Source organism: Puntigrus tetrazona, chromosome 4 (assembly GCF_018831695.1).
Source record: "Puntigrus tetrazona isolate hp1 chromosome 4, ASM1883169v1, whole genome shotgun sequence".
NCBI classification, from domain to species: Eukaryota; Metazoa; Chordata; class Actinopteri; order Cypriniformes; family Cyprinidae; genus Puntigrus; species Puntigrus tetrazona.
In genome coordinates, this window is record NC_056702.1 from 19662084 (window position 1) to 19678212 (window position 16129).

The following is a 16129-nucleotide window of genomic DNA, read 5'->3' on the forward strand; positions in this document are numbered from 1 at the left end:
GAGCTTGAATCATTGCCTCAATTGTTGTGTAACTAAAACTTTTTTCTCTTCCCGTTACTAATGGCTGTATTTTTTGGTGTGTTGTTCTCGTTGTTGTTGAGGTGTGTTAGCGTGTGAATACAGCACGTGAGAACTATGTAGGTTTCACCGCACTGCGACCAGCTCTGAACACAGTTTAGACTGAAAATCTCACACATTCTGATGAAGTTCCTCTTTAAGTGATTTTTGCTGTATAGTTGCTGCAGACCATTTACAAATTACTGCCAGTTTGAAAAAAATCGGCAGCCGTCAGCAGGAAGTGGCTGACACTAAAACCAGATGTCGACTGTCGCTAAAAAAACGGAAATGGAAGGCGGCGGCAAGACAGATAATTATATAAATGTAGAATAGTTTTCAATGCATATTTAAATTAGTTTTTAATTTGATTTTATATAATTCATATTTTTGTTTAAAAGGTTTATTTATGAGATGCACTTATGTTGTATATTTATTATAAAAGCTACACACACAAAGACCTGCCTAGAAGACAAAAAGAGAGCGTCTCAATGAACTTTATTTAAAGTCATTTCGCTGGGTTACGTATTTCGTACATTTGACTTACGACGATACGTACAATTGACATTTGACAAAAATGACTGCAATTTCCAAACATCATGGCCCAGCCTCCTTAAAACAGGTAGTTCATCCTATGGATTAGATTAAACCAGGACTAGGTCTTTGACATTAACAGTTACAGTTTCTAGAATAGTGTCTTGGCGAAAAACATCACCTGTGAGCGTTTTAAGACCAAACAATGGAAGTAATGCATTTTAAGTTACATCAGTGCAAGTTTTTCTAGAAAGACAAGAGATAAAGATTAAACATGTGAAATGCATGTGTGGTTTGTACAATGTTCACCTGTGGCATTATCCTCAAAATATATGGCATGCTTCGTCTGAAAGTGTTCGGGATCTGAAAATGCCTGAGAATCGAGCGTTTAATCTCGTCGTTATACATTACTGACACTCTATTCTCCAATTTGATACCGAAATGATACCATTTCAGAAGTTGAATAGCATTTACGCGTGGATATGGTTTTTGCATGTTCTGAACAAATTCACTTTTTGGAAATGTAATGCTTCATTTTCTTGTAATAACCGATATCCAGGTACACACAAGGTGAAGACAGAAATAAGGAAAGAAGGAGAATGTATAGAAAGAAGTAGTTCGTAACGAAACTGTTTGGTCAATTGTTACAGTAGGTTAACGGATATCGGACAGTCTTCTGAAAAGTTCAACACACAAAACGATTATGGATAGTGTTGCGTGTGTAACTTCTATAATTGAACCATTGAACTAAAGTAGGCAAAGTTACACTATCGATAACAACTAAAATCAAACTTACGACGCCACAATTACTTTGATCACTAATTTCCGAACTTATCTCTAGAAAAATCGCCGCCATTTTTGAAGTAATTGTTAGGTGATTGGTTGCGTCCACGTTAGTAGATACTGATTGGCTGCTACCGAGTGGAAGGCGGAAGCCGACTGCGATTCCATTTGCAGATGTTTATTAGAAACACACACACAGATGAGAATGGTCAAAGACAAGCAAGGGTTGGCAACAGTAATTTCAGTCCGGAAGGCAAACATACACAAAGGGATATCCGTGGGCAAAGTCGAAGGAAGGCAAAGGTCAATAACAAAGTTCAATAGAGATCGGTTACCGTAACAAATAAGGAAGATCCGTGAAGCCGTGAGTCGATAAAGCAAGCAATGGTCATACACAATGATAGTCAGTAGCACAATGGGTAAACGCTCGGTAAGGCAGACAGGCTGGCAATACGCCGCGTGAGCTAAATAGCACCAAACAGGAAGTGGTGATAGAGGGAGCGGCTCGAGTCAGTAATCGGGAGAGGGCTCCCTCTGCTGGCTGGATGTTACAGAACCCCCACCCACTAGGAGCGACTCCTGGAGCTTTTCGTGGACGTCCTCGTGGGCGTCCACGTGGTCGTGGTTGGTCCTGGGCAGAATCTTGTGATTGATTTCGTGGGCGTCCACGTGGTCGTGGTTGGTCCTGGGCAGAATCTCGTGATTGGTTTCGTGGTTGTTCTCGTGGCCATGGTTGATCCTGGGATGGATCTCGTTGTGGGTTACGTGGTCTTCCCCTAGGGCGAGGTGCTGGACGATCGGGTCTGGCTCTGTGGAACTCCTCTATAAGGGATGGGTCCAAAATGTCCTGAGCGGCTACCCAGGATCTCTCCTCTGGTCCATAACCCTCCCAGTCCACCAAGTACTGGAGCCGACCCCCCAGTCTCCGCGAGTCCAGTAGTCCACTCACTTGATATGCGGGGTTCCCGTCAATCTCAAGTGGCGGCGGTGGTTCTGGGGCTTCAGGGCCAGGGTCAGCTCCCGGGTGGACCGGTTTGAGGAGGGATACGTGAAAGGATGGAGATATACGATAATTAGTAGGTAGTTCAAGTTGGTATGTGACATCATTCACTTGTTTTATTATCTTGAATGGTCCAACATACCTTGGGCTTAGCTTCTTACTGGGCAGCCGCATCTTGATGTCCCTCGTCGAGCCAGACCCTTTGTCCAGGTTGATATGGGGGATGTGGGCGTCTTTGGCGGTTACCTTGAATCTCCTGATACCTGATCGCTCTTTGAAGTCGTACATGAGCACTATCCCACACCCTCTCACTCCTACGAATCCAATCATCAACGGCTGGGACATTGGATGGTTCTCCTGACCACTGGAACATGGGCGACTGATACCCGAGGACAAACTGGAATGGGGTCATACCTGTAGCTAGCTTGACTAGTGAATTCTGAGCATACTCAGCCCATGGTAAAAACTCTGACCACCTGTGTTGTTCTCTGTGGCAATAGGTTCGAAGGTACCTCCCGATCTCCTGATTAAGTCTCTCGACCTGTCCATTAGCCTGTGGGTGGTAACCTGAGGTAAGGCTCACATTAATGTCGAGGTGTTTACAGAAAGCCCTCCATACTTGAGACGTAAACTGAGTACCTTGTAACCCGCATTAACTGCCGTTAATATGGATTTAAATAAGGAGTAATCGCCATCGCTGATGAAAAATAGCGATGGTCTCTTTAAGAATTAGTGGCAGCAGTGAGTCAAGCCCCGCCTATCTTTTCTGGGTAGAGCGCGTCAGAGAGAAAATTCTCGATTCTCTTGAGAGTGGGAAGAGGCAGCTACAAGAAGCGATCTCCTAATCCTTCTTTGTAAGTGACCTTAATTAGAAAGAAATGATCAGATAGTGATTTCTGAAGTGATATTCTAATGTGAAGGAGCTGTCATCGGAGAGCTAAGCGGACGAGACGAGATTTAAAGAACTGCAGAGTTAAAAAGTGCCACAAAAGAGCTCCTTGAATATATATATTTATCCCTTGGTGAGTTTTATTTAAATGTCTTGATAAAATTTTATATTTGTATCAGAAAAGTGCCGCTGATTTAATAGTTGATTGTATGATCGGTTTACGAGACCATGTGAGCTGAAACTGATAGCGCATAGGCTAAAGCTAACGCGTGTAAAAAATAAAGTTAACTTAGTATCAAAAGTTATTCAAGTGCTATAGTGTTTAATAAGTTTTGGAGTGTCGAATTAATATCGTATAAAATGCATTCATGTGAATTTAACGCTGAAAGTATTGAAAGTTTATTGTTCTGCCCTGTGTTTTGCAAGGCTGGGTTTTTTACCCCTGTGAAATCCGAGATCCCTGACGATTCTTGATTCCCGATTCATGATGAACGCCGTTTAACACGAGGCGAGCCTTTGGAACTGTTTCTGTGTTGAACTGTTTTGAGTTTATTGTGTTACATAGTATATAATAAGAAATCTGAACACTATTTGATTGTCGTAAAAGTTTTATTTTATTTTATTTTCCTCTTTTATTTTTCTCTTTTTATTTGTGTACTCGATCTGCTGAATCCATGCTTCTGTGAAATCCAAAAGAACAGTTGTTATTATTTACTGTACTTCTACTAATTGTTAACTTTTAATTTTCAAATATTGGAAGTTAAACACAAAAATTGACTTTGTCGATTGTTCACTCACCTGTTGTGCTGTTCTCTTCTCTCCAGTAGCCGTGCCCTTCTTCTGATCTATTGGCCTATTCTAAACGTTACGTGAGTGCAATACACTATATAGTATTCAAGCTACACGATTTTGGCGAGCCAGCCAGGAGAGAAGAGGCAGTAGATAGTGAGGTGAATAATCACTGAAATAATCGTACAGTGAATTAAGCAGAAATGGAGGTCGAGAACGAGAAAACGTTAAAGTTGAAAATGCAGTGATCGTAAGTGGCATAACACAAACTGAACTAGATGAAGCCATAGAAGCATATTTGCAGAAGTTTGGCTCTATTCGACAAATATTATCAATCGATGACCCACATTCAGAGTTCCATCGTAATGCAGTAGTAGAGTTCACGCACAATTCTGCCATGTGCAACCTTGAACCCAAATTGCCCTTAAGTATTGAAAGTCCCACTAATGCAGATACAGTGTTCCATGTACGCACCTTAAGTAGTGTATATACTTCTGCCAGTAGCGCCACAACAGGATACTTAGAGAAATTGCAGGCAATAGCAAGTGCCAGTGGAGAATCCCTTCAAGAAGTTCTCCAACGTGAGTTGAACAAGATGAGTGAAATTAAAATTACAGTTCACTCAACAGCCAGAATGGACACTGAGGTGGAGCAACACCCTTGTTAATCAAATGTGCTGACTCCTGAACATTCAGGGCAAAAATCCCCAACTCTACAGAGAACAGAAGTTGCTGCAGAAATACTGACTCACCCTTGAAGGATAAAGAGCCAAAAACCCAGTCAAGGAAGCAGTGAGTGCGACATCACCGCATCGCTTAACGGACTTTGACGACAGTACTACTGAAAGCGGTATCGCTAAAATTGCCTATGACTGCATTGCACCCTCCAGAAATCCAGAGGATGGTGATGGAGCACATAGTCAGATCAAATGACTCTCTGTCTTCACACAATTCTTCATTTCGCTTAAAACCTTTTTTCTGGAAGGAGCCCCGTCCAAGCAACGAGCCTGATTTTGACACTTGGAGGGCAAATGTTGACCATCTGTTGAATGATCAATCCCTTCCTGAATCATACAAGACACGGAAAATTTTGGACAGCTTGCTACCTCCTGCTTCAGACATTATTAAACATGTAAATCCGAATGCACCATCATCGGAATGTCTTGTACTGCTAGAGTCAGTCTCACGGTTCCGTGGAGGACGGGGATGAATTATTAGCCAAGTTTATAAGCACCTTGCAAAATCCTGGTGAAAAATCATCTGCCTACCTCCACAGATTGCATGTGATCCTGAGCACAACCATCAGGCGTGGAGGTGTTGCCGAGGGTGAACGAAACCGCTGTTTGGTGAGGCAGTTTTGCAGAGGCTGTTGGGACGACGCCCTGATAGCCGACCTGCAGCTTGAGAAAAGAAAGCAGACCCACCTCCTTTTGCAGAACTGACAATATTGATCCGCACAGCTGAGGATAGACAAACATCCAAAGAAGAGAGGATGAGGAAGCATTTGGGCATGAGCAAACACCCATCCGCTCCCACTAAATTACGGACAATGACACACCAGCAGTCTGTTTATCCTTGTGAAACATTGGAAACGGATGTTACAGAGACCCCAACTCCTAATAGTGCAAAGCAGAAAGCGTCCAAGCAGAAGGGCAAGGCCCAGTGCAGTGAAGATGTTTTGGAAGTGGGCATTTTAAGGAAGGAAATAGCTGGTCTTCAAAGCCAAATCGCAGCTATCAAAGCAGCCGCTAAGAAAGAAGAAGAGAGATGTGCTGAGGCAAATGAGCTAAAGGAGCTGAAGACCCAGGTAGCAGAGCTTAAATTTCAAGTTGCTTCCAATGTATACAGGAACCAACCTGAAAGACCCCCTCATCTGGGAAGATTCAATGCCAATGAAGTCAGCAGGAAAGATAGAGAAAGACTGAAGTGTACAGAGAGTGCACCCAACCGTCCCCGGCCGTGGTATTGCTTTCGCTGTGGAGATGATGGTCACCTTGCTATAAACTGCGAGAACGCACCAAATCCACCCAAAGTTGAGGAGAAGAGGCGGAAGTTGAGAGAGAGACAAGCTGAGTGGGATCTTCAAAATGGAGTTGCAACGGTGCCTTTAAATTAAAATCAGTCTCTGTCGCAGGGCGGATAGGGACTGAGAGGAAGAAACAAAGCCCTAAGCAGCAACAAGTACTTAATAAGCATGTCGGTGTCAGGAATCCTGTGAAATGTACCAGACGGGTACCAGATGGATTAATAGGAATGAGATGCACTGCTCAAGTTGAAGTTGAAGGGAAGGAAGTAAACTGTCTGTTAGACACAGGATCTCAAGTGACAACGGTTCCCCTGTCCTTTTACAAGAGTAATCTGTCGCACCACCCTATGGAGCCTTTGAATCACCTGTTGGAAGTTGAAGGGGCAAATGGCCAGGCTGTTCCCTACTTGGGATATGTTGAATTAGTTCTGAAATTCCCTCAGGAGTTTCTAGGAACAGAAACTGAAGTTCCAACATTGGCCCTAGTAGTGCCAGACTTAACACATGTGCCCCAAATTCTCATTGGCACCAATACCCTGGATGTCTTGTATATCAATTGCACGCAAGAAGCTACGCTCAAAGCCAAGTCATGCTCTCATGGATATCAAGCTGTGATAAGAGTTCTAGAAGCAAGATGGCAACAAGCTAGTATGAGTGTTGTGGGCCAAATAAGATTGAAGGGAAGCCTGCCTGAAGTAGTAATGGCTGGAAGCACAGTGGTTTTAAATGGATGTGTCAATATCAGAGGGCCACTGTCAGAGACCTGTGTGACTGTAGAGCCATCAGCATCATCTTCTTTACCGGGTGGACTGCTAGTGGCTAGTGGTTTACATTCCTTACCTCAAAAGCGCAACATCCAGATACCGGTGGTGTTGAAGAACGAGAGCCGAGCTGATCTAACAATACCTCCTAGAGCAGTGTTGGCTGAAGTGCACTCTGTCCAAGATGTAATGGAGAGAATAAACCCTGCACATGTTTCTGTGTGTAAAGATAGCCCTGCACAATCTAAGATTGTCCTCGATTTTGGTGACTCTCCTTTGTCAAGTGGATGGAAGGAAAGGATAACTAATCTTGTAAACTCCATGCCAGATGTATTCGCACTGCATGATCTGGATTATGGTCACACGAAAAAGTGAAACACCACATCAACCTCAGTGATAACACACCTTTTAAGCAGAGGCCTAGGCCTATCCATCCCCAGGATGTCGATGCAGTAAGAAGGCATCTCAAAGAACTCCTTGATGCAGGTATTATAAGAGAATCTGAATCCCCTTTGCCTCTCCGATAGTAGTGGTGAAGAAGAAGAACAATGATGTACGTCTTTGCATTGATTTCAGAAAATTGAATTTACAGACCATAAAAGATGCTTATGCTCTGCCAAATTTGGAAGAGGCTTTCTCGGCTCTCTCTGGTTCCAAATGGTTTTCAGTCCTCGACTTGAAGTCAGGTTTTATCAGATTGAGATGGAAGAGGCTGATAAACAGAAAACTGCATTCGTCTGTCCTTTAGGATTCTACGAATTCAACCGGATGCCACAAGGGGTCACAAATGCGCCAAGTTCATTTCAAAGATTAATGGAGCGGTGCATGGGTGATCTTAACAGAAGAGAGGTGTTGGTTTTTATTGATGACCTCATAGTCTTCTCTAAAACCTTAGAGGAGCACGAAGCACGACTCCTGCAAGTTTTGAAGCGTCTGAGAGAGTATGGACTGAAGCTTTCCCCCGCAAAATGCAAGCTCTTCCAGACGTCAGTCCAATATCTTGGCCATATAGTTTCTCAGAACGGAGTCGAAACGGACCCGGCCAAGATTGAAGCCCTCAAGACCTGGCCAAGGCCTAGAAACCTCAAAGAGCTCAAATCTTTCCTTGGATTTGCGGGATATTACAGGAGGTTTGTCCAAGATTTCTCTAAGATCACAAGACCTCTTAACGATCTTACCATCGGATATCCCCCTCTGCAGAAAAACCAGAGAAGAGATCCAAAGAAAAACACACAGTATCGGGATCCTAAAGAGCAGTTTGGGGACCGATGGACTCAGGAATGCCAGCGAGCGTTCGACACAATCATAGAGAAGCTGACTACAGCCCCAGTCCTAGGGTTTGCCGATCCTAGTCTTCCCTATGTGTTAACCACAGACGCAAGCACCACTGGACTTGGGGCTGCTCTTTATCAAGAGCAGGAGGGCCGAATGAGAGTAGTTGCCTTTGCGAGCAGGGGACTGACCAAAAGCGAAACGAAGTACCCTGCGCACAAATTAGAGTTCCTCGCACTCAAGTGGGCGGTTACAGCCAAGTTTAGTGACTATCTTTATGGAGGAGAGTTCACTGTAATAACGGACAGCAACCCGCTCACCTATATTTTAACATCTGCAAAGCTCGACGCGACAAGCTATAGGTGGCTGTCCAGCTTGTCAACATTTAATTTCAAAATTCAATATTGTGCAGGGAAGCGAAACATAGACGCGGATGGTCTCTCAAGACGTCCTCATGATAGGCCTGTGGATGATTTTGTCTCTTTTGCAATTCTCTTCACCATTTCACAAAGAGCAGCGATGAAAGCTCTTTGTGAAAAGCACCAAGTATATCAATTCACTTTCACCAGATGATAGCTGAATCAGAACTTCCAACCTACTGTGCTTGAGTCTTTGTCTCTCAGTGTTAGTGCAATACCTCAAGAGTTCCAGCAGGAGGAAGACACGGTCTTCCAGTTTTTCCCCAGATGTCTGAAGAAGAGTTGAGAGAATGTCAGACAGCTGATCCAGATTAAAAGAAGTCATTAAGTACTTGGAATCTGGGAGGAAACCTGACTGAAAAGTGGAGCCTGTTGAAGTAGCCCTATGGCTCTGGAACAGACTGGAGTTCAAGAATGGAGTGTTATTTAGAAGGAGACAAGATCGAGGAGGTGTGCTATATCAACTAGCATTGGAGCGGAGCTCAGAGGAACTGTAGAAAGTCTGCAATGACATGGGACAGATAAGGACCCTGACCTGGCTAGGTCCCGTTTTACTGGCCAAAGATGGCATTGACTGTGGAGCAGAAGATAAAGACCTGTGAGAGCGTTAGGCGAAAGACCCCCTCCAGCGAGCTGCACCACTGGTGAATATAGTGACTAGTAGGCCCCTCGAGCTAGTTTGCATGGACTACCTGTCGCTGGAGCCTGATCGGAGCAATATTAAAGATATTCTAGTGATCACTGACCACTTCACCAGGTACGCTGTGGCCATACCCACTAGAAACCAGAAGGCTCAGACTGTGGCCAAATCACTGTGGGACAACTTTTTCGTCCATTATGGATTTCCCGAGAAGCTCCTCAGTGATCAGGGGCCTGACTTTGAGTCGAAGCTCATCAAAGAATTGTGTAGGATGGCAGGAATCCATAAAGTAAGAACAACACCTTACCACCCGCGGGGAAATCCCGTAGAGCGGTTTAACAGGACGCTGCTCCAAATGTTAGGGACCCTGGATGATAAGGGAAAAACCCGCTGGAAGGATTTTGTGAAGCCATTAGTCCACGCATATAATTGCACTCGTAATGACTCAACAGGATTTTCACCTTATGAACTGATGTTTGGGAGGCAGCCCCGGCTACCAATTGATCTGGCCTTCAATTTACCTGCTGATGAGTCCATCCCTTCTCATTCAAGTTATGTGAGGAATTTGAAGGAGTGTCTGGAAGAAAGTTACCGGGTAGCAAGTGAGAATGCCTCAAAAGTAGCAGGACGCAATAAGAAAAGGTTCGATGAGCGAGTGGTCGCCTCATTCCTTGAAGTCGGAGATCGGGTCCTGGTAAGGAACGTCAAGTTAAGAGGAAAGCATAAGTTGGCAGATAAGTGGGACAAAGAAGTCTACATCGTGGTCAAGAAAGCTGTCGACTTACCAGTCTATACTGTCCAACCCGAGGGCAGGGATGGACCACTTCGCACATTGCATAGAGACTTATTACTACCCTGTGGATTCTTGGGGGAAAATACACCTGAGAAACCAGAAAAAACAGAAACACCTCGCAGGCCTAGAACTCGAGCAAACCCCAGAACAGAGGAATCTGAATGTATGTCGGAGAATTCTGATTCAGAGGAAGACTCTACAAGTTACTACACACCTGTCCATTTACCAAGTGTTGAAAACAGAATACTCTACAATTCTAGACCTCAGAAGCAGTCAAGTGGTGGAGTGTCAATAGAAGTTTGTCCTGTAAAAAAAACTAAGATGAATACAGATCCAGAGCAACCCACTCCAGTAACATCAAAGATGAACTTACCTGACACATCTAATGCTGAAGAGGAAAGTCTTCTGGATGAGCCTGATAGAGAAGATACGGAGATGATTGATCTTGTGAGAACAGATGTATCAAATCACTTACCCGTGGAGAGGACCCAGGATTAGTGGAGCAGAGGAAGGAATTGGATGAACTGGCATCTAAAATGTCCAGCAAAGATGACAGGACTGACATCCTGCCTCAAGATGATGTCATTGATCAGAGAAATGCTCGAAGTGCCCAGACAGAGGTTGATCAAATTGAAGGTGGTGTCCCGAGGCGTTCGCAGAGAGGTGCCATGAGCCACCAAAAAGGTTACAGTACCCTCAGTTAGGCAATCCCCTTTCTTTGGTCATACAGTCCTTAATGCAGGGGCTCAGTACAGCATTTGTCACATCACTGGGAGAGTCTGACTCCCTTGAGAGAACCTCTCTGGATAAGGAAACTGGATGTCCGTCTGCTGTTATTTCACAGCCAGGAAGATGCAGTGGGACCTGCATATCTTCAAGGCAGGAGAATGTAACCCGCATTAACTGCCGTTAATATGGATTTAAATAAGGAGTAATCGCCATCGCTGATGAAAAATAGCGATGGTCTCTTTAAGAATTAGTGGCAGCAGTGAGTCAAACCCCGCCTATCTTTTCTGGGTAGAGCGCGTCAGAGAGAAAATTCTCGATTCTCTTGAGAGTGGGAAGAGGCAGCTACAAGAAGCGATCTCCTAATCCTTCTTTGTAAGTGACCTTAATTAGAAAGAAATGATCAGATAGTGATTTCTGAAGTGATATTCTAATGTGAAGGAGCTGTCATCGGAGAGCTAAGCGGACGAGACGAGATTTAAAGAACTGCAGAGTTAAAAAGTGCCACAAAAGAGCTCCTTGAATATATATATTTATCCCTTGGTGAGTTTTATTTAAATGTCTTGATAAAATTTTATATTTGTATCAGAAAAGTGCCGCTGATTTAATAGTTGATTGTATGATCGGTTTACGTAGACCATGTGAGCTGAAACTGATAGCGCATAGGCTAAAGCTAACGCATGCGTGTAAAAAATAAAGTTAACTTAGTATCAAAAGTTATTCAAGTGCTATAGTGTTTAATAAGTTTTGGAGTGTCGAATTAATATCGTATAAAATGCATTCATGTGAATTTAACGCTGAAAGTATTGAAAGTTTATTGTTCTGCCCTGTGTTTTGCAAGGCTGGGTTTTTTACCCCTGTGAAATCCGAGATCCCTGACGATTCTTGATTCCCGATTCATGATGAACGCCGTTTAACACGAGGCGAGCCTTTGGAACTGTTTCTGTGTTGAACTGTTTTGAGTTTATTGTGTTACATAGTATATAATAAGAAATCTGAACACTATTTGATTGTCGTAAAAGTTTTATTTTATTTTATTTTCCTCTTTTATTTTTCTCTTTTTATTTGTGTACTCGATCTGCTGAATCCATGCATCTGTGAAATCCAAAAAGAACAGTTGTTATTATTTACTGTACTTCTACTAATTGTTAACTTTTAATTTTCAAATATTGGAAGTTAAACACAAAAATTGACTTTGTCGATTGTTCACTCACCTGTTGTGCTGTTCTCTTCTCTCCAGTAGCCGTGCCCTTCTTCTGATCTATTGGCCTATTCTAAACGTTACGTGAGTGCAATACACTATATAGTATTCGCTACAACCTCTTTCACTCACTATGTCCTCGGGTAATCCTTAGATCCTGAAAACGTGCTCAAACAGGGCGAGGGCAGTTTCCATTGCAGTGGGGAGGTTCTTCATGGGAATTAATCGGCATGACTTAGAAAATCTATCGATAATGACTAAGATGACTGTGAAACCGTTAGACAATAGTAAATCTGTGACAAAATCAATGGATAGGTTAGACCATGGTCGTTGAGGAATGGGCAAAGGCTTTAGTAAACCGGCAGGTAATTCTCTGGGGGTCTTGCATTGTGCACATACCTGGCAGGCCTTGACATAGTTCGTCACATCCCGGGATATTGACGGCCACCAAAAAGCGTTCTGCGCCAACTGTAATGTCCTGTTGATGCATGGATGACCTGAACTCAGTGAAGTATGCACCCATTGTAGGATGCGTTGGCGTATCGTAGATGGTACATAATGGTGGGACATTGAGGGGGTGCTGGTTCGTGCTGCAATTCCCTCTGCTGCTCCTCCATGATATCCCAGGACACTGGTGCCAGGATTACCGTGGGTGGCAGAATATTATCCGGGACTCCCTCCTTCAGTGGTGCGTCATATCTTCGGGACAGTGCGTCAGCCTTACTGTTCTTGGAACCTGGACGATGGGTGACAGTGAATTAAAAATGCATAAAGAACAGTGCCCATCTTGCCTGTCTGGGGTTCAGCCTTTTAGCTCCCTTGATGTATTCAAGGTTTTTGTGATCCGTGATGACTTGGAACGGGTGCACTGCTCCTTCTAGCCAGTGTCTCCACTCCTCAATGGCCGCTTTCATGGATAACAGCTCCTTGTTTCCCACATCATAATTTCTCTCTGCTGCTGTTAGTTTTCTGGAAAAGAAAGCACAAGGGTAAAGTTTCCCTGGTTGACCGTGACGCTGTGAGAGAACAGCTCCAACTCCGCAGTCCGATGCATCCACTTCTATGATAAACGGTAGTTCAGGATCAGGATGTTTGAGAATTGGGGCTGTGGTGAAACGTTCCTTGAGGTTGGAAAATGCCTTAATTGCTCCCTCATTCCATCTCAGCTTGGACGGCTTTCCCTTTAAGAGAGAGGTTAGTGGTGCAGCAACGGTACTATAGTTTCGGATAAAGCGTCTGTAGAAATTTGCAAACCCTAGAAACCGTTGTAGCTCCTTGACAGTAGTGGGTTGATGCCACTCCGTAACTGCCTTAACCTTGTCCTTGTCCATCCTCACTCCCTGGTGACTGATTTGGTAACCTAGAAACGAAGTTTGAGACACATGAAACTCACATTTCTCCTCCTTGACAAACAACTGGTGTTTTAGTAACCTGGAAAGAACCTCTTTGACATGTCCAATGTGATCGGCTTCATTCTTTGAGTAGATGAGGATGTCATCAATATAAGCCACCACGTATGTGTTCAGGATGTCCTTGAAGATCTCGTTGATAAAAGACTGGAATACAGCTGGAGCATTAGCTAGCCCATACGGCATAACGAGATACTCATAGTGCCCTCTAGTCGTCATGAACGCAGTCTTCCACTCGTCTCCCTCCTTGATCCTTATCAGGTTATAGGCACTACGGAGGTCTAACTTAGCATACACCTTTGCCTCACGTAGTTGTTCTAGAGCTGATGGAACTAAAGGTAGGGGATATCGGAACTTGACTGTGACGTTATTTAGGCCTCGATAATCGATGCATGGGCGCAAGCCTCCATCCTTCTTACCCACAAAGAAGAATCCAGCTGCTGCAGGTGAAGTGGAAGGTCTAATGAACCCAAAGCTAAGAGCCTCATTAATATATTCCTCCATAGTCTGGCTTTCAGTGAGTGACAACGGGTATACCTTGCTTTTGGGTGGCATGGCGTTAGGTAGGAGGTCAATCGCACAGTCCCATGGTCGGTGAGGTGGTAATTCTGTTGCCCTTGATTTGCTAAACACTTCTGAAAGTTGACTGTAGCATACTGGTATCTTGACTCTCCTTTGATCATCTGGACTCTCTATACTGGTGGTGAGGCAGTTCTTTGGTGATACAGCGAAGCATCTGTTAATACAAGTGTGAGACCATTGCGTTAACTCACCTCTACCCCAGGATATAGTTGGGTCGTGTACAGAGAGCCAGGGGAATCCGAGGATTACTTCATACTTGGATGAATCAACAATATAGAGCGTAATGGCTTCCTTGTGGAACATGCCAACCTGGAGAGTAAGAGTCCTGGTTCTATGAGAAACGCCCCTTCCTATGTCATCGTCATTAATGGTCTTAATCCTTAAAACAGATTCACAGGGTTGAGAAGGAATGTGATATTTCTCGATTACCTCACGACTGATGATGTTCAAGGCTGCGCCCGAGTCAACCATTGCTGTCAACATAACATTTACATTGTTTATTCTAAGCATGATAGGTAACATGAGAGCCTTGTTGCTGAGCATGTAAAAATGATCCATATTTACCCGGTTGGCGGTGGTGGGTCTGTGAGGACAGTCAGCCTGATAATGTTTTCCTTCTCCACAGTAAAAGCATAGTTGAAGACGATGCCGGTGCTCGCATTCTTCAATAGACACACGTTGGGAGTCTACTTGCATGGGTTCCGGTCTCCCCATTAACTTATGTCATACTTGATCCTTTTCCTGGCTCGTGATCTTAAACGGCACTTTACGTTGTGGTGCCTGGCGCTTAAGATTGTCAATACGGATAGTTAAGTTGACGAGATCAGAAAAGGATAAGTCCTCACCTTTACACACCAATTCCGTCTGTAATTCTCCGCTTGAAAGTCGCCTTGAGTGCGATATCATTCCAGCCACTTTGAGCAGCGAGCGTCCGGAACTCAATAGCATGATCAGCAGCAGTGCGTTTACCCTGGGACAGATCCATCAGCTGTGTTGAGATATCCTTGCCCCCTGCAGGATATTCAAACACCTCTCGTAGCATCTGTAAAAAATAATTAGCAGATGTCTTGATGTGGGGATCTGTATCCCAAACTGCAGTCGCCCAGTCAATCGCTCTTCCAGTCAGTAGCATCAAGATAAATGCACACTTGGTTTCTTCATTGTTGAATCTACCATGTTGAAACTCCAAATACAGCCTGACCTGGCGAATGAAACCTTTGCATCGTTCAGCAGAACCGTCAAACATAGAAGACGTAGTAGGTGGTAGATTCCGAATGTACTGGGTGAGGTGTTCGTTCACCAACTGCAGTTGATTCAATTGGGACTGGTAACCTTTCAATAGCTCCTCCTGGTATGCCATCAATCGTTGCATGTGTGTTACATCCGCTGGAGTCTGGTCTGGCAAAGTATTCTGTAAGGAGGAGGCGGAAACCGACTGCGATTCCATTTGCAGATGTTTATTAGAAACACACACACAGATGAGAATGGTCAAAGACAAGCAAGGGTTGGCAACAGTAATATCAGTCCGGAAGGCAAACATACACAAAAAGGATATCCGTGGGCAAAGTTGAAGGAAGGCAAAGGTCAATAACAAAGTTCAATAGAGATCGGTTACCGTAACAAATAAGGAAGATCCGTGAAGCCGTGAGTCGATAAAGCAAGCAATGGTCATACACAATGATAGTCAGTAGCACATTGGGTAAACGCTCGGTAAGGCAGACAGGCTGGCAATACTTTGCGTAGAGCACATGGTGCTCTACGGTTAAATAGCACCAAACAGTAAGCGGTGATAGAGGGAGCGGCTCGAGTCAGTAATCGGGAGAGGGCTCCCTCTGCTGGCTGAATGTTACACTGATGATTTTTTATCTTAACCCCTGCTGATATCTATTTATTGACAGTATTTCCATGAATTTGCAAATACATTCGTAATCATGGAAAATATTTTCCAGTGTAAATGAAGGCCACTTACTCTACTTCTGATGACATATATTTATTTTTGACCAATGAATAGCAATAGAGAAAACAGCTACTTGAGAGAACGAACATTATATGAATGGTAAAGGAAATTTTTTGAACACCCATTTTCTTAATTACCACAAATAATAGATAATTCATCTGCAGTATCATTTTAAAAAATAAAAATTAAAAAGATGAATTAATAGGAATCTAAGCATGAAAGCATAGGTGCTGAATTAATAAAAAGAGAAAAAAAAACATTATTTACAATGACACTCACTGGAAATTTAAGCGTT

General features: G+C 43.7%; 1 protein-coding gene across 1 annotated transcript; it reads right to left on the reverse strand.

Moving 5' to 3' along the window:
* Positions 1-814: 814 nt before the first annotated feature.
* On the reverse strand, positions 815-15237 carry LOC122342252. Its single transcript, XM_043236058.1, is given in 13 exon segments — positions 815-834; positions 1939-2555; positions 2557-2685; positions 4665-4801; positions 5317-5508; positions 8014-8029; positions 8745-8797; positions 9062-9100; positions 10435-10525; positions 12406-14031; positions 14134-14256; positions 14442-14539; positions 15079-15237. Coding segments are annotated over 13 exon segments (3300 nt in total).
* Between the last annotated feature and the right edge of the window lie 892 nt (positions 15238-16129).